The 17887-nt window shown below is 38.6% G+C and overlaps 2 protein-coding genes across 4 annotated transcripts in view; one reads left to right on the top strand and one right to left on the bottom strand.

Annotated features, from left to right (window-relative positions):
* The window catches only part of LOC109046853 (leucine-rich repeat-containing protein 49), a 25393-nt gene extending 19768 nt beyond the window's left edge, over nt 1–5625 (bottom strand). Inside the window, exons 1-7 of one of the 2 annotated variants that reach the window (XM_042775771.1) lie at nt 5470–5625; nt 5287–5370; nt 4389–4464; nt 3995–4183; nt 2419–2512; nt 1695–1898; nt 545–611 (exon numbers count right to left, since the gene is read on the bottom strand). In XM_042775771.1, coding sequence (XP_042631705.1) covers nt 545–611; nt 1695–1898; nt 2419–2512; nt 3995–4183; nt 4389–4464; nt 5287–5370; nt 5470–5526 — 771 coding nt within the window. In that variant the 5' untranslated portion in view covers nt 5527–5625. The remainder of the gene's footprint in view (nt 1–544; nt 612–1694; nt 1899–2418; nt 2513–3994; nt 4184–4388; nt 4465–5286; nt 5371–5469) is intronic. The other variant, XM_042775772.1, reaches the window with a different exon arrangement.
* A 3541-nt stretch (nt 5626–9166) lies between these two features.
* Nucleotides 9167–15257, top strand: LOC109046452 (la-related protein 6-like). Of its 2 annotated transcripts, XM_042775769.1 has the most exons (4): nt 9167–9299; nt 9423–9797; nt 11534–11732; nt 13662–15257. In XM_042775769.1, the coding sequence occupies exons 1-4, from the start codon at nt 9205–9207 to the stop codon at nt 14745–14747; spliced, it is 1755 nt and encodes a 584-aa protein (XP_042631703.1). In that variant the 5' UTR covers nt 9167–9204; the 3' UTR covers nt 14748–15257. The 2 variants fall into 2 exon arrangements, with proteins under 2 accessions (XP_042631703.1, XP_042631702.1); XM_042775768.1 differs by having other exon boundaries at nt 9177–9797.
* The last annotated feature ends 2630 nt before the right edge of the window (nt 15258–17887 follow it).

Here is a 17887-nt window from a genome sequence, read left to right as displayed (position 1 = left end):
CTGAAAAAATTTGCACAGCTTTGACATTTGATGGGTTAAAAATTAATACTCATGTTAAAGTCATGATGAAACGGAAGTAGTGGCAGATCTATTTTTTCATATCGTGACACATTTGAGTGTAAGTGAAGAATAAATGTAGGGCGGGACTTGGTTCTGTGCTTTGGTTGTTGATTGGATGCTGAGATGTGGGCGTGGCTCATAAGATGCAGGGGCGGAGTTTAAGCACACTAATTTGATTGAAAAAATCCTATATACATCACCACAGAGAGGACGATCCAGTTATGATGTTTTGATTAAACATTATAATGTCAATTTTTTTTAAATAACATATGCATGGACGAAATGTTCATAAGATGATCTATTACATGCATTTAAAAAATTTCCATTTTATTTGCATGTTATTTCACTTTCACTGGTAGAGAATAGTTCATTAGACACATCTACCGCATCACACTGAATTTGTACCTTTATTAAGACACTAGGCAGCAGCTGTCAGTGTCTGATAATAATAAAATCATATGCAATATTGCCTGAGAATCTGTACCTGATTACTATGTAAGTCCAGAACGTCAAGTTTAGTGAGGCCATCCACATCACAGATCCTCTGGATTCTAGGACAAACATTCATTGATCACTGATTGATGCATTAAATGCAGCGGTATGAACAGAAAACACACTCAGAATGACTGAATGGAGTCGTGTGAACAGGAGAGAAGTCACTGGGTTTGTGTGCGACTCCCTCGAGACGGCAGCACAGAAGCGGCTCTGAGAGCAGAGATCCGTTACGATGAATCCCTCGCGGACTCAGAGAAACACTGACAGAGTAATGAGATCCTGTGCATTCAGCATGAGAAAGCTTCACACAGAGACGAGGCGTCTTCAGGAGAACGTGACGGCTCAGATTTCACCCCAACATGAGAAATTATATAATGCAGAAATCAAGCCTGTTTGCATTTTGATGTTTGGAAACGTCCGGATCATATTCCCAAAAGAAAAACATCATGCGCATTAAATCTGTTTTGCATTGTGTCATTCTTTTCACAACAATTATGCATTTAATTATGTCTTCTAATGCACCTTATAATGCGTTGTATGACCTCATGAATAATTGTAACCACTATTGTTACACCTTTAGAAAGTAAGATGAATTAAAACATGACAATCAATCAATCACAGATGCAAAGAATCTGCAAATATTGTAATGCATTTTAACTTTAGTAACAATTATTAATGAAAAGATATATTGCATTATAATGTACCTTATGAAGAACTTTATAATGCATTATAATGAAGTCTTCAAGTAAAGTGTAGCTGAAAATGTTGTGGAAATAATGTCACAATGCAAAAAAGATTTAATGGGCTTCGAAATGGGCTTGATGTTTTTCTTTTGGGAATGTGATCTGGACGTTTCCAAACATGAGAATGCAACTTATTCAATAAAACATACAAGCTTTAGTTCAGATATCAAACGCTGACAGTTTAATTGGAGTCGTGTTGGTTTTAAGAGCAGGGTGTGAGCATTCCTGTGAGATTACACATCTACAACCAGACGAGAGAGTGTGTGTTTGTGACCCAGCATTGCACACACACACACACACACACACTCACACAGACAGACACACAAACACACACACACACACACATGCGCACGCGCTCGCGCAAGCACACACACACACACACACACACACACTCACCTGTTCTTCCCGAGCAGCAGCACACGCAGCGAGGTGAGGGAGGAGACTCCAGACATGTCAATCACGCGGTTGTCATAGAGATCGAGGAACACGAGGCGCCGCAGGTGAAGCAGGTCCTGCAGGTGTGAGATGAGGTTGTGCTGCATGTTGAGGAGACGCAGATTCTCGGCCGCGTCCAGATGAGGGACATCCGTCAACCCGCGCCTGCAGGACACAGACCACAGATCAGATCACCAGTCACTGTCTTAACCAGCTGCCAAACACACATCTAACTACACAGCGTCTGCTGAATGACCCTGCCTTGAGGAAGACTCTCCTGCCACCTGCTGGTGGAACTCAGACAAAAAAAAAAAAAAAACAAAAAAACATAAAAAAAAAAAAAATATAATATTATATTCAATTCAAATACAATATCATTTCATTTATATATAATTAATTATAAATTATAAAAATAAATATATATATATAATACAATACTGTTAATAACACATTTTTGTAAAAAAAAAAAAAAAAAAACGTTAAAATGTTTAAATATAGTGTTAAGTGCAAAATACTTTTTATAATACTCACATTTTTATGAAAAACTAATTTTTAAAACACTGCTTAAATACAGTGTTAAACAGTTTTTTAAAAAGCATGTGTTCTCATATTTGCGTGCACATTTCTATGCAGTTGCTAGGGTGTTCTGAGTGGTTGCTAGGTGTTTTTTAAATGAACAGGAAACCGATCCAGATCTAGTCTCTCCGGGCAGGAAGTGATGTCATCTCTGAAGCCGAAGGCAGACGGGAAACATGGGACGGAACTGTCCCGCAGACTTCCTGTGTGATAATAATAATGTGATAATAATGATCTGCGCAGCTGTTCATGCAGACTCTGTTATCACAGAACTGTGACAGAATGACTGACACTGACATCAGCCTCGTATTATTACACTCTTCAGTCAGAAATGCTAGTTAAGCTGAAATGGTGTGATTATTTCTCATTTGGGGTCATGAACATGCCTGCAAAATTTCAACACTCTGACATGCTGTGAAAATGTGTGTAAAAAAATATTTATTTTGTTATGTTTGAAATACTAGCCTCTGAGGGTATTTATATTTATGCATTTGGTAGATGTGTTGATTCAAGGAAATGCACATTTGAGAGTGAAAACATTTCTTTCTTTCTTTTTTTTGCTGGGAATCGAACCATGATTTTTGGCACACAAAAACTCTTTTTGCTCTATAAAAAAACAACACAAAAAAAAAAAAAATTAATCAAACAACATAAAAAATAAAAAAAAAAATCAAACATTCTCAAAAAAAAAAATTAAAAAAAAAAATACAGTTTTAAAAATTACGTTATCTTTACTTTTTTTGTAATGTGTGACAAGCATTGATTTTTTTTTTTTTTTTTTCATGAGTCGTTTTTCATAGTGTGATTTTTGGTGAACTATATTGAATCCAGTTAGGGTCAGTTTACCAGGATTATTATAGTAAACCAAAACTAACTACAACCATAAAAAACCATATAATTACTTGAAATAACATAAATGTAAACTGTAATAAAATAAAACATAAAAACTTAAACTTATTTTATTCCAAGGCAACATTTCTCATTTTCATTTAGTTTAAACTTGATGTTCTAAATATAAACTAAAATAAAAAAAAAAATGACAAAATAAAAATATACAGACTTTTACTTAAAAAAAAAAAACTGACAAAAACAATAAAAATAACTAACTAAAATCAAAATGGAAATTATAAAAATAAAAAAATAATTAAAAACTAAAATAAAAAATAATTAAAAACTAAAATAAAAACTGAAATAAGAAATAATTAAAAACTAAAATAAAAAATTATTAAAAACTAAAATAAAAAATAATTAAAAGCTAAAATAAATAATAATTCAAAACTCAAATAAAAAATATTTAAAAGCTAAAATAAAAAATAAAAAAATAAAAATAAAAAATACATTAAAAATAATTAAAACTAAAATAAAAAAAATTGAAAGTTAAAATAAAAATCATTAAAAACTAAAATAAAAAAATAATTAAAAGCTAAAATAAAAAAATTAAAAGCTAAAATAAAAAATAATTAAAAACTAAAATAAAAAATAATTAAAAGCTAAAATAAAAAATAATTAAAAACGAAAATAAAAATATTTAAAAGCTAAAATAAAAAAATTAAAAACTGAAATAAAAAACAATTAAAAGCTAAAATAAAAAATAATTAAAAACTAATATAGTATCTCAGTGATCCTAAAATAACACTGAAACAGAACTCATCTCTGAGTCGTCTTCCTGTGATCCAGCATCTTACCGCGCATGTGAGCGAGTGCTGCTTTGCTCTGAGGGGACATGGACCCCGCGCTGTGAGTGGCCCTCTTCACCCGGTACGCCTGGGGCCCCAGATCCACCACCATGCCCACAGGAAGAGCCACGGGAAGAGAGAAGACCGAGAGCTGGCTGTTACAGGACAGAACCGGAGCGCGCAGCTGCAGACGAGCATCTGACCAACACACACACACACACACACACAGATGAAAACATCACAGCTGTTTATATATATAGATAAACGATAAAAGACACATAAAGATCACATGGCAAAAGAGCACTCTAAATATCACTGCCATATAATAAAAGCAGATGAAACCATTCAGACACAGATCAGTATTTTCAGATTGTATATTAGCAGACAGCAGAGAGTTCTGTACCGGTTTTGGATGGGTTTGGTTTCAATGAGTCCACATTCAGTGCTTTCTGAAGGTCACTGGATAACTTCAGATCAAGCTGACAGACGAACAAAGTCACAGTGTTAAAGTTATTTTCAGTTTGAAAGAAAAAATGCTCATCTTACTGGAACTGATGATTTTATATATATCATTTAATACACTACTGTTCAAAAGTTTGGGGTCAGTACAATTTCTTTCTTTTTTAAAAAAAGGGATATTCATTCATCAGGAATGCACTTAAGTTACAAGTTCTGTGAATCCTGAAAAATAAAATGCATCACAGTTTCCACAAAAATATTGTGCAGCACAACTGTGTTCAACATTGATAATAATCAGAAATGTTTGTTGAGCAGCAAATCATCATATTAGAATGATTTCTGAAGATCCTGTGACACCTAAAAAACTGGAGTAATGATGCTGAAAATACAGCTGCGCATCACAGAAATAAATTACACTTTAACAGATATTCACACAGAAAACAGCTGTTTGAAATTAGAATAATATTTCACAATTTTACTGCTTTTGCTGTGTTTCTAATCAAATAAATGCAGCCTTGAGAAGAGACTTCATTAAAAAACATTAAAAATCTTTCCGATCCCAAACAGCAGTGTATATTATTTTATTTACATATGCAACTTTATTGAAACAACACAAAAATGTTTGTTTACCTATTTTTTTGCAATAAATATTTTAAATACATATCTATCATTTATATTTCCTCAAATTATATTAATGTTTATTAACATATTTAAAGACATATGCATGACACATATATGTCCAAAAATGTGCATTAAGATACATATGTTAATGCATGCAATTTTTCCAATTTGCACTAGATATCATCTATGTTTTGAGCTAATGTGGCACTATATGTGTGTACCTCGGACGCGTTGTTGATCGGTTTGCTCAGTCTGTGCGGCAGTAAAGAGCGCACTGCTGCCAGATGCTGCTGGTAGCTGTGAACCTGAGAGAGAGAGAGAGAGAGAGAGAGAGAGAGAGCATTCAAACACACGGAGACACTACGATGCTCCAGAGCTGCAGTAAAGCGCAGTCAGACTCTCACCGCAGGCGGCAGGAATCGCGCTTTATTGCGAGCGTCCTGCGGTTTATTCGAGCGCATCTCCAGTGTTCCACAGCAGCAAGCGCTTCACTGCGCGTCCCTAGCAACCAACTTTTAGTAAACAGTAACGGAGACTTCCGGTGGCACCCGCGGAAGTACGAGACTTCCGCAAAACAATTTTTGTTTTATAATAAAACAAATAGAAGTCCATTAAAACATATTCATCAATATGATCCTATTAAAGTAAATTCAACTGAAATGTTTCCCCAAATGTTTGTTTCTCTCTTTCTTATGGCTTCACCATCCTTCTTGTATTCCGTCTGTGTAATATTTCTGTTCTTTTTCTACTCTGATGAGACGATGTCTTGGACTTTAGTATTCACTTTTGATTTTATGTTAACTATTGTCATTACTACCTCCAATAAAAAGCATAATATATATATATATATATATATATATAATTTGTTTGTTTTTCTTCTGTATCCCCCACATGTTCTTGTTTGGTTCTTTAATTATTGTTTTTCTTATTGAAGCCTTGCAAAGCAATGCAATTAAATGCAATGCAATAAAATGCAATAAAATAAAATATTTAAAATAAAAAATTAAATTAAATAAAAATAAAGTGCAGTAACACAAAGTGTGTTCATGTTTGTGTAATATATTAATATGATATGATAACAAATTCCAGTTTGCATTATGAAGCAGCATAATGGACTGTTTTTTAAAACAGGGTGGATCTGATCCGGATAAAATACTGAAGCTGATAAATCATTATTAGTGGAGCAGAGTGTTTTCTGAATGAAAACATGTCGTGATCGTGCAGTGAATCGGTTTTAATACTGTTCTTCATAATTGACATACGAGTATTAATTTATTGATATTCAGTTATTGCTTAAAAAGCATTACAAATATTTAAAACTAATCTTTGGTGAAGAAATAAAATAGAATAAAACTAAAAAAATTAATGTGTGAATAATCCAGCATAAAATCATCCACAGACAAACCGAGCAGATGCTCTGAATGTGTTTCAGAAATACAAACATCTGCTCATCATCTTTTACAGCATCTGCTTCTGCCACAAACATTACCTTCTCCATCTCAAGATATACCCCAGAAAAACACTGTTTCTGGGATATTGCAACCCAAAAGAAATGCCTTATACCTTGCTATTATAATGTTTTAATTTTCCATACATGTGGTTATTTATGTGGATCTGTAAAGGTCTTTTAATAATGCTTCCCTCTGACTCGTTTCACAATTAGAAATTACACTTTACACTATACTGCCTTTAATTTACACGGACTTAATTTGAATAAAATGAGTTTCTACTGAGAATCATCTTAACTTAGGCTTCATTTTCTTCATGTCACATGCAATTAATTCCTTCATTCTGTGTAAAATGTGGATTAGGCATCACTACAGCGTGTAAAAACAGTATCAGCTCAGCTCAGGCTTTAATGAATGTTGTGTAGATGCACAGCTGGACACAGTATAAGCAGCAGGTCTGATGAGCGAGTGTTAAACTCTGTGTGTTCCTCTGCATCTGTTGCGGGACTCATGATGGACGAGGGTTTCACATGCATCTCATGAAGAAACTGTAATGCACTGTATGATTAATTATTGGTTTGTTCTGGAAAACAGAGATAGAGATTTCTGTATCCAGACACATGAATGATGATGTTTGCATTGTGTGCTTTATCAATAGCGATGCATTCATTCATTAACAAAAAGGTCCTCATGGTTCAGTGTCTATAAAAACTGCTGCAGAAAAGCTGCATTCAGAGTGAACAGAGCAGAGAGAGCCGGTGCTGGAGAACACGGGTCACACAGATCAGAACCGCAGGAAGACGGCTGTACTTTACTACTGCTGCTCAATACAGAAATCTTTCAGGCTTTCTTACTGAGTTTTCCATAATGCACAGCTGCACTGCTTTACAAATAACAGCTCGTGTGAAGAGAAGCATCTTAAACTGAACCCGAAGCGTGCTCGAGTCTGTGCTGCTCATCATTAGTATGCAGGACACGGCCGTGACGTCACTCACGACTGAGCTCAGACCTGCACACACACATCAGTCACAGCGGCACGAATGACTCACTCTCTCACACACACACACACACACACACACACACACACACACACACACACACACACACACACCTTAAATAACTCCAGAGCACTGCTGCACTCCACACATCCTATATGTGCTGCTTATAGAGATCTATTTTAGGATATTTTGGATAAATATATGTATATTATAAATTATTATATATTATATTATTTGTATTGTATGTATGTATGTATGTATATATATATATATATATATATATATATATATATATATATATCTATATATATATATAAATATATATATAGTTTTTGATGTCAGTTTGATGCCTTATTAATATCAATCGCCAACTGAGATACACACACACACACACACGCATAAATGCAATTTTAATAATAATAATACAAATAAATACATAAATAAATATTAATATTTACATTTGGAAACACACACACACACACACACACACACACACAATATTTATAATTTAATGTAGGCCTAAAATTTTTCCTCCTAAATATGTATCCAAATATCACTCCAAATATTTATTATTATAAATATAATACATTTTCTATATATATAGCCTATACACACACACACACATACACACACACACCACACACACACACACATATATATATATATATATAAATACATTTGTATTGTTACATTGGATAAATATTTGTGTTTGTATGTTTATGTTTATGTTTATGTTTATGTGTGTGTGTGTGTGTGTGTGTGTGTGTGTGTGTGTGTGTGTGTGTGCATACATTCAGTTACAGTTACTGAAAAAAAAGGTGTAATTAAATTAAATTTATGAAAATGTTTCAGATTACAAACGGGTTACATCTGAATATTTTTACACACAAACAGATTTGATTAATTACTGGACACTTGCTTATTCGATGAAAGTTTAATCTTCTATTTGAGTTTGTGTACATGTTTTATTAACTGTTTTTTTTTTTTTTTTTTCAAAGATGTCAGTGTTTCCTGTCATAGCTATCCAAAGATTTGAAAAACAGCATCATCATAACTATTAAATTGATTCTAAATGTGTATTTATCCTCAAAAGGATCTCAAAGTAAAAAAAGCTGCTAAAGTCTAATAAAATGTAATAAAGTAACTGAAACAGTTACACTACTATTAAATTTTAAATAGGGTAACTTGTAATCTGTAACCATTTCCAAAGTAACCTTCCCACAATGCTATGATGTAGGCCAACACACACACACACACACACATATATATGTATGTATGTATGTATATATATATATATATATATATAGTATATATATATATATATATATATATATATATATATATTATTTTATTTTATTTATTTATTTTTTTTTACACGAAGGCCTAAATAATTAATTTTAAAAAACGAATAATTTGGGATTTAGTGCATGGTTTTTTTTTTTTTTTTTTTTTGGAATGACTAAAATGAAGTCATGATGACTTTACAGCATTATGTTTTGCTGTAGAACGATGATAGAAGGTTTCTTTCGTCCTTCCGAGCAGTGAATCCTCTGATGTAAAGCCTGTTATCCAATTTGCACGCGCCTAAAGTGGGTCGCGCATTGATTGATCTTCTCCTGATTGCCTTCACGTGAAGCGATCACCGTTTACCGATTTAAACGCGTCGAGGGGACGCTCGCGGCTTCTCTAAGTAATGAGAAAGAGACGCGAAGAGATGTCCGCCGTGCTGAACGCGTTCCTGCGCTGCGTCGCGTTCCTGCTGCCGCCCTCTTGGCTTCAGTTTTGCTGGTGGGTTGGGGAGGCGTCATGGCCCAATCCCAGAGCTCGATTCAAACACACAAAGCCTCTTACATATGAGGAAGTAGCTGCTCAAGACGAACCCAAACCCGTCCCCTCTTCCTCCTCTGACAGCTCCGCGCCGTCTCCGTCTCCGTGGCGCAGATTCTGGACGCTCTGGTCCGCCGTGGAGCGCGTCCTCTCGGCTCCCTTTGATCTTCACACGCGCTTGGGAAGTTTGTGTTCGCCGTACCGCGTCGCCGCCGGTTCCCCATCGAGCGCAGACGCCAGCGGAGCCGCGGAAGAGGAGGCGTTCACGGCGCAGACCATGAGCTCCAGCACCGAGCAGCCGGACGCGGAGCCGCGGGAGATCAGCGCTCCGGTGACCATCACGGTGGCCATCCAGGCTGCGGAGGACGAGGAGCCCGACGAGGAGCCTTCATGCAGCACCATCGAGCTCCAGACGGGCAGCGGCAGCGAGGACGAGATCGGAAGACACGATAAATCCAGGTAGAGGGACTCAATCATTCATATTTATAGCAATCTCACATGTTAATAAAGTCACTGGTTTCCATTGATTTCTCCATCCGTCATCCAAACAAACACCAGCCGCGCTTCAAGGCTATAAATAGCCGCGCTCACAATGCTTGACCGCATGAAAGCGCACATTTCTAAATGTGTGTGTGTGTGTGTGAGACACCTGTCGCAGCTCTTCGGGTAGGAATGGCACCAGACCTGTTGCTCCACCAGCTCCTGTAGATCTGTCCCCTCCAGTAGTCCACCAACATCATGATGTAATGCTCCTATACATGACAAACAGCCAGTGTCTCACGGAGGGCCAATATCCGTCTAGATGAGGGGTTTTCAATCTTTTAGATGACAGACCTCCAAATAAGATCATAGTTCTGTGAGGAACCCACATCCTAAAATTAAAAAAAGTAACAACTCAAGTTATATGAATTTAAACTGATAGTGTATATACCAATGTAAAGCATTATTTGGAAGTTTTAAATTTTCTAAGATTTTTGCTACTCACTTTAGTAGTGTACAGTTACATTTATTTCTTATTTATTAATATAAATATATTTTAATTTTTTTATTGTATACTTTAATTATTTTAGCTTGTATTTTAATATATTTTAATGTCTTTGTAAATTTAGTTTTTGAAATTTTTTTTCCACATACCCCAACACTTCCTTGAAGCCCCTTAGTTTATTTTAAACTTGAGTTTTTTTTTTTCTAAAACTGATGGCACTTCCTTGTGGTGCCCCAGTTTAATTTTTTTTAATTGTGTATAATCTACTTTATTTTTGTCCATTTTTAATATTTTTTTGTACATCTTTCTAAGATTTCTCTACTTTTTCTCTTAAGATTTTTCCACTGATCCCCAAGGACTTAACTTGTAGCCCCCCCCCCCCCATACATTTGAATCAATTTTTTTATTGGACACTTATTTTTAATATTACTCATTTACGTTTTTTTAACAGTTTTTCTCAATTTTTCCACACAACCCCCGGCTCTTCCTTGAAAACCCCTGGTGTGTTCACTAGTGTCCTCAGTGACCTCAGTGAGCCTCTAAACTGCCCGCTGGCTTATCTGCGCCGTTGATGTGCAATTAAATCTCTCCCACATGACCTATTGAGCAGTTTCCTCCTCTGCGAGGACGAGCGAGCGTTAAGTGTGATGCGAGTAATTGTGCGTCTGCGGCCCACAGGCCTGCGTCTGCATTGTTGTGGAGCACTAATGAGTCGGCTGATGCTGCTATTGTGCTCCGCAGCAGTGGGTGGATCGTGACGGGCCGCTTTCTGTGCTTCAAGGGCTTCCCTGCCGTGTCGGAGAGCTGCTCTAAACGCCGGTCTCTTCCGGAGCTTGTGTGACCGTCCTGAGTGGATGTGTGGTTTTAAAGGTTGTGGGCTGGAAGGCAGTGAGTCATCAGTTTAATTTGTTTTCTGAAGGTTATTTCCAGCAGACGGGTAGGTAAGCCGTGGAATCTCGTAGAAAAGATTAGATTTGTTTTGCTGCTGGAAGGAGAGCTGCGTTTGTCTCTCTGGAGAGCGTGTGTGTGTGTCAGATGGAGAGGTCTCGGCGCTGCTCGTGTGTTGGTGTTCGTGGGCAGCGAGCTGTGATGCTCATGCTTTCGCGCAGGCTGTTGGATTGTGGGGGAATCTGAGACTTTATGGGGACGATGGGAAACAGACGGGCTCCCTGCTGCGGATTCATGCTTGTGTTTGGTGCGTTTCTCTCAGTGGCGCGGGGACCAGCGGCGGGGAGCTGGAGGAGGAGAGCTGGCAGCCTCCGGACCCAGAGCTCATCCAGAAACTGGTGGCGCAGATTGAATATTATCTGTCGGATGAGAACCTGGAGCACGACGCCTTCCTGCTCAAACACGTCCGCCGCAACAAACTGGGCTTCGTCAGCGTCAAGCTGCTCACCTCCTTCAAGAAGGTAAATGCTTCATGTTCCAGTTCCATGAGACTTCATGGTCTAAAACACAAAACTGCTATCTATTAACTTTTTTTACTCAAAGCTGACAGTTTGTTAGCAAGTTTGTCTACAACATAAAAAAATGACAATGTACACATCTATCCATCTATCCATCTATCTATCTATCTATCTATCTATCTATCTATCTATCTATCTTTTTTACAATAAATATTTATATAGTAAATTAACAAAATAAACAAAATAAATTGTATATTTGTATGTATACACACAATGTCCAAAGCAGGATGTATATAAATTTTTTTTTTTATTCTTTGTTTATTCATGTTAGTGGAGTGGAACTCTGTATAAACCCAACTGGGTTTCGTTCCCCTCCTTGTACTGTATCCATGTGATATTTGTGCAGAACAAATAAAAGAAAAAAAAAAAAGAAATTTTTTTAAAAAGTTTATTCTATTTAAAAACTTAAATGTATATCTATATTCTAAAATTAAATCGTTGACGATACATCAATCTCATAATTTTATACATAATTTAAAATCTAAATGTGATCTCGTTTTGGATGTGTATGACTGTATTTCTAATTGAGATCAATACTCTGGTTCTTGAAGTAAAAAATTCATTCATTGTGTCCGTAGAGAAATTGCCGAGTCGTCTTTTGTACTTTTTTTTTTTTTTTTAAAATATTACTTCAACATTTTTATGAAACGGTTTAATAGCCACATTTCCGCTGCGGTACTGAACTTCCCATAATCTTGATGAGAGATCAGCCAATCAGAGAAGTCACTGTTACCATGGAAATGAGAATCTTGGCGAGAGTAAAGCGGCCCTCCACTCCCATGAGGCACTGCGAATGATGAATCCCATTGATCTCAGTTCACTCGATTTGTATAAATCTCACAAACATGCTTTAATGTCTTCATGCTTCTTAACGAGTAAAAATCAGTAGTTTTATTTCGTGCTGTTGTTTCTGATTGTCATTCACAATACTTCAAGGAATTTGTTGGTTCTCTTGTAATTTGCGTTTTTCTTTATGCTTTTTGCTTCAAATTAATTTTAGTGATTCATCTGTGATCGGGTTGGTTTGGTTCATCACTCTGAACTCTTAATTAAAGGAGGTTTTGAAATGCCTACAAAGAAACTGAATGAGAATAATACTAGTGGAAGCACAACCTATCGACCTATGAATGGATGAATGGTAGTTAATGATTTTGTTAGGCTATTAAAAAAGGAACAGGCATTTCAAAATGTTCCACATTAGCTTCCCATTTCAATACGAGATAAGGGGGAAATGCATTTGTCAGATCATTTGGAGTACCCTGCACTAAATTACTGCTGCTTTTTGATGCTCATTCTGGAATGAAGTCTGGCCCGAGTTGGTCTTTCACTCAGATTCATCAATTAAAGCTGTACTTTGATGTGCATTGACATGGAAACATAATTACTTTTCTTCGAGGCATTAATGTCAAATTGAACACACATAAGTCTAATACTTATACGACTCAACCGTTACCAACCACATTAACAACCCACACAAAACACCCAAAAATGAAATCACCCTCATGTTGTTCTCGACATGATCAAGGTCCATAAACATAGCAAGGAGATCAGTAAAATAATCCATGTGACACCAGGGGTAATTTCACGAAGCTACGAACCCCTGATGTCACATGGATTATTTTACTGATCTCCTTGCTATGTTTATAGACCTTGATCGTGTAAGGATCCTTGCTGTCTATGGGACAGTCAGAGAGCTCTCAGATTCCATCAAAAATCTTAATTCGTGTTCCAAAGATGAATGAAGGTCTTATGAATTGACATGAGGGTGAGTAATTAATGACACAATTTTCTTTTTTGGGTGAACTATCCCTTTAACATGATTGAAGGTCATACCTGAAGAAGGTTAAATGCTGTCTGTTTCCATCTCCTCAGGTCAAGCACTTGACGCGGGACTGGAGAACCACGGCGTACGCCTTGCGTCACTCCGAGCTGCTGGAACTGAATGATGAGGGCCGTAAGGTGCGACGCAAGACGACCGTGCCGGTGTTCGCCAGCGAGTCTCTGCCGAGTCGCATGCTGCTGCTGAGTGAACTCAAGCGCTGGCCGGAGCTGGGAGTCGCGCTCGGAGGCAACGGCGATGCAGGGGCCACCCAGCAGGAGCGGCTGATGGAGCTTCTGCTGAAAGCGTTCGGAAACTACGGCGCCATTGCCTCCGTAAGGGTTCTCAAACCCGGGAAGGACTTGCCGGCTGATCTGAAGAAGCTGAGTGGGCGTTACTCGCAGCTGGGAACGGAGGAGTGCGCCATCGTGGAGTTCGAAGAAGTGGAGGCGGCGATGAAAGCCCACGAGGCGGTCGGCGGAGACACAGGTGTGTCTTTGGGATTGAAGGTAGTTCTAATCGGCACCAAGCCTCCCAAGAAGAAGGTCCCGAAGGACCGGCCGCGGGACGAGGGAGTCGGCGGCTTGCGCAAGAGTCGCTCGCTCAACAGCCGCGTTCGGGAGTTGCAGTATCATGGCGACGACTCCGCCGCGAGCTCCTCGGAAACCGAAAGCAATCCCACGTCGCCGCGCTTGGCTCGCAAGTCACGCTCCTGCAACAAGCTCAGCCCCACCAGCGCGGGTCCCAATCATCTCAGTCCAGTGGTGTCTCCGCGCTCCAGTCCCTGGAGCAGCCCACGAGCCAGTCCCAGCTCCCAGCGCAAGACGCACCACTCAGGGAAGTCTCCGCTGGCCAGCGAGGGCTGCTTGAGCCCTGAGCCGGGTCGCCGATGGGCAGACTATTCCTCGGACAGCAGCTTGACCCCTTTGGGAAGCCCGTGGGTCCAGCGGAGGAAGCAGGTGGCCAGTCAGGAGAGCAGCCCGGTGGGAAGCCCAATGCTTGGAAGAAAGATCCAGAATGCGGATGGGCTTCCTCCAGGTGTGGTTCGGCTCCCGAGGGGTCCGGACGGCACGCGAGGCTTTCACTCGACTCCCCCCTGCGACCGGGGCAAGACTGCGTCCACGCAAACCTGTCTTTAAAGACCGTCCCTCTTGTCTCCCGGACCCTCACACTCTCATGACCATCTCTGTAGGACTGGCCTGTCTTTCGTAATACGTTTTTCTACATGCTGTTTTTGTTAATGTTTTATACATCTTAATTTCTGGCTGAATGATGGCATCACAAGGGAAGCTGTTCTGAAAGCGTTTAAGTTTTAAATTCTCCCCGGTGTCTGACTCTCGTGTAAATGGATTCTAATCTCAGTCTTTCTGGCGACGCCGTGATCCCGGGAGCCCCGGCACTGGAAACATATTTAGTTTTATTTGCTTTAACTTCTGTTTCGTTTCTCTTCAAACATGCTTCTCATTTTAGTGCTTTACAGATCAGATGGGATCCGTTTTTTTGTTTCTCTGTTCTTCCGGTTAAGTCCTCTCCGTGAAAGTGTTTGAGGTTTCTGTCCCGAGCACAAATGCCTGGTATCTGCCTTCAATCTGGTTTGAGGCAATGCACAGTCTGCTTCCTTGCTGTACAAATAAATCACTACAATCGCAGTTATCTGGGGTATTGCTCATTTCTTCAGATCCAATATTCTCTTGCTTTTGGCCACTTTGTTTTGCATTTCAGCTCCCTTCAGATTTCATGCAAATCAGTGGCTCTCTGCTGCTTCGGACTGAATTATTGTACAAAATATGCACAAAAAGTAATGTTAAAATCAACTGAATAAGCCCAACAATATGCACAAGTATGGTTATGTAAATGCATTAACAGCAGAAGTGTGATTTTTTTTTTACCAGTCTAACACATTGAACAAACACTGGGCTAAATATTGTATTTGCATTTGTCTTATTACCAAGTGACAGATTAATCCGTGCCAAAAGTTTGACTCTAATCTTTGGCATCAAACAAACTATCAGATGCTTTTCTCGTGCATTTAAACTGTCCTACACTGCTGCATTCAGTTTACATTTACTGTTGTTTTTACCCTGCTGAGAGCTGAAATAAATAGCTGGTCTTTCAGAGAGAAGGTCAGCCACGTTGCTCTTTTTCATGGTAATGTGACTTTGAGTTAACGATCACGTCAAATCTGTGGTGTCACTTCCTTTGAGGAACTGGATGGTAGCTGAAATGTTTTTAATCTGCAGGAAAGGTGATCATTTGTTCCCATTACCTCGGAGATGATTTTATTTGACACCGTGTGACGTAATGTTTCTTAGCAACCATCTGATCTCCACAGGATGCTGAGATGACTGCGACTGAATGCATGTTCCAGTTCAGTGAGATCAGACGAGTTCAGTCCTGAGCTAAATTATACCTGAGTGTTCACAATGCAGTCTGGACTCTGATTGTGCTTAATTTGCACGTAGCTGCAGTATTGTACGATAATGTGCATTAATGAGTGTGCTGTTATCTGCACGCTCACCTGAGTCACACTGGACTCAAGCTTTTCAATAATTGTAGTTAATTTTCAGGTAGAAAGAGATACATCTGCATTTCCAATTAAACTGACAACATCCTCCGTTGGCCAGATTGTCCATTTAGCACAACATCTGATGGTTTCATCTATCACAAAGGAATCCTTCATCTCGGTATAATGGCTTCTGTGTAATTTAAATCTTTTGAATTTGCTTTTTGGCAATTATATGCTGTGTGCTCGGCCTCCGACTTCGCAACGCATTAATGTCAAAGCATTTTCTGAATTACGTGGCTCATGACTAACATACAGCCAGAAGAAAATACACCATTATGAGCACACGCTTAAGTATAATGTAATTTTCCAGAACCTTCACCGTCTCTGTTCCTCTCCGGTGGAGCGAGGTGCAAACCTCCAGCCGATCTGCTGAGATCAAAGAAACCTCTAACACAACTCTTACCGGACCAATCCCCATCCATAAACACACACAACTCTTCCCGGACCAATCCCCATCCATAAACACACACAACTCTCGTTTATACAAAATCTGGTTCTCTGTACACGCCTATATCTCAAACTTCAAACTTTCTTGTATGCTATGAATTTAGGCTCTTTTGACAAATTGCTTCTGATATCATTCAGCATCTGCTAAAAGAATAAAATGTAAAATATCAGCAAAGAATAGCGTGTCTCATCCAGCACTTTGTGAAAGGAGATGCTTAAAATCCTGACACAATAGATCTTTTCTACCTTAAAACAAATTATCAAAAAAACAAAAAACATCTAGACTTAATCTGTCAGATGTTGAGACAAGAACGTGGCTCTTAAAATGAATATGATCTTGCTGTAAACGATCTGATAAAACATTACAAGGTTGAAAAAAACATTTATGGATGAATCAAACATGGCCTCAAGCTACACCAAATTCAGCCAGTGACATCCAGTTATCTCAGAATGGAGTTATTTTGCATTTCAAACCAACCTTGTAACATGCAACATTCGTCAGTCTGTTGAAATAATGAAGCTGACAGCACTTTTACTGTAAATGGAAGGTCAAGTTGAGTGCAATGCATTGTGGGATACAGTATGCAGTGAACTGCCTGCTCATGTGTACTGCACATTTTGGCAAATGTAGCAGATCATCCAGGTTCATGCAGAGTAAACAGTGCAGAAACAGTATGAGTGGTAGTTATGTTGATTAAAATGTGCCCCCGGTTCATTATATAAGACTGACAGCACATTAGCTCTCAGAGGAAACACAAGCAAATGTTGAAACTGTAGCTCATAAAACCAAACTATTTCTTCAGGCAGGTGATGAAATCTAAAAAGACGCCTCAAACATTTTTTGGACAACATCCAGATCACTATAATTTTAAGGGCATGTGAAATGACTGAGAGAAGTAGTGATCTGTCCCCTCGGTAGTAACACTTCCAGGAAGTGCAGCTTTGGTGAGAAACGGACGCATGCTGATCTGCAGCGAATGCAAAGCATGACAGTCATCATGTGGGAACAGATGAAGCTGAAGATACCGCTGACATCACTGCCAAACACAAACCACACTGCAGATCCTTACCAGAGACCTTTGTGCAGAACTGCTGCTCTCCTTTCTGAGGCACAGCAGTGTAAACAGAGTAAAACCACAGTAAATCCCACAAATCTGCTGATCAGGACAAACTCAGTACAGTGTCTTTCTGCTCTTATTAACACTATATATACACTTTCACTGACTTTGTGTACAGTATGCAAACTGTTCCGCCAAAATATGCAGC

Source organism: Cyprinus carpio, chromosome A18 (genome assembly GCF_018340385.1).
Source record: "Cyprinus carpio isolate SPL01 chromosome A18, ASM1834038v1, whole genome shotgun sequence".
Lineage (NCBI taxonomy): Eukaryota > Metazoa > Chordata > Actinopteri > Cypriniformes > Cyprinidae > Cyprinus > Cyprinus carpio.
This window is presented reverse-complemented; position numbering and strand designations above follow the sequence as displayed.

Excerpts from the sequence above, each read along its gene's own strand:
- LOC109046452 (XM_042775768.1), top strand. The coding sequence starts at position 9,205 with ATGAGAAAGAGACGCGAAGAGATGTCCGCCGTGCTGAACGCGTTCCTG. Across the intron at positions 9,798-11,533 it reads GGAAGACACGATAAATCCAG|TGGCGCGGGGACCAGCGGCG; the intron begins GTAGAGGGACTC and ends CGTTTCTCTCAG. Across the intron at positions 11,733-13,661 it reads TGCTCACCTCCTTCAAGAAG|GTCAAGCACTTGACGCGGGA; the intron begins GTAAATGCTTCA and ends CCATCTCCTCAG.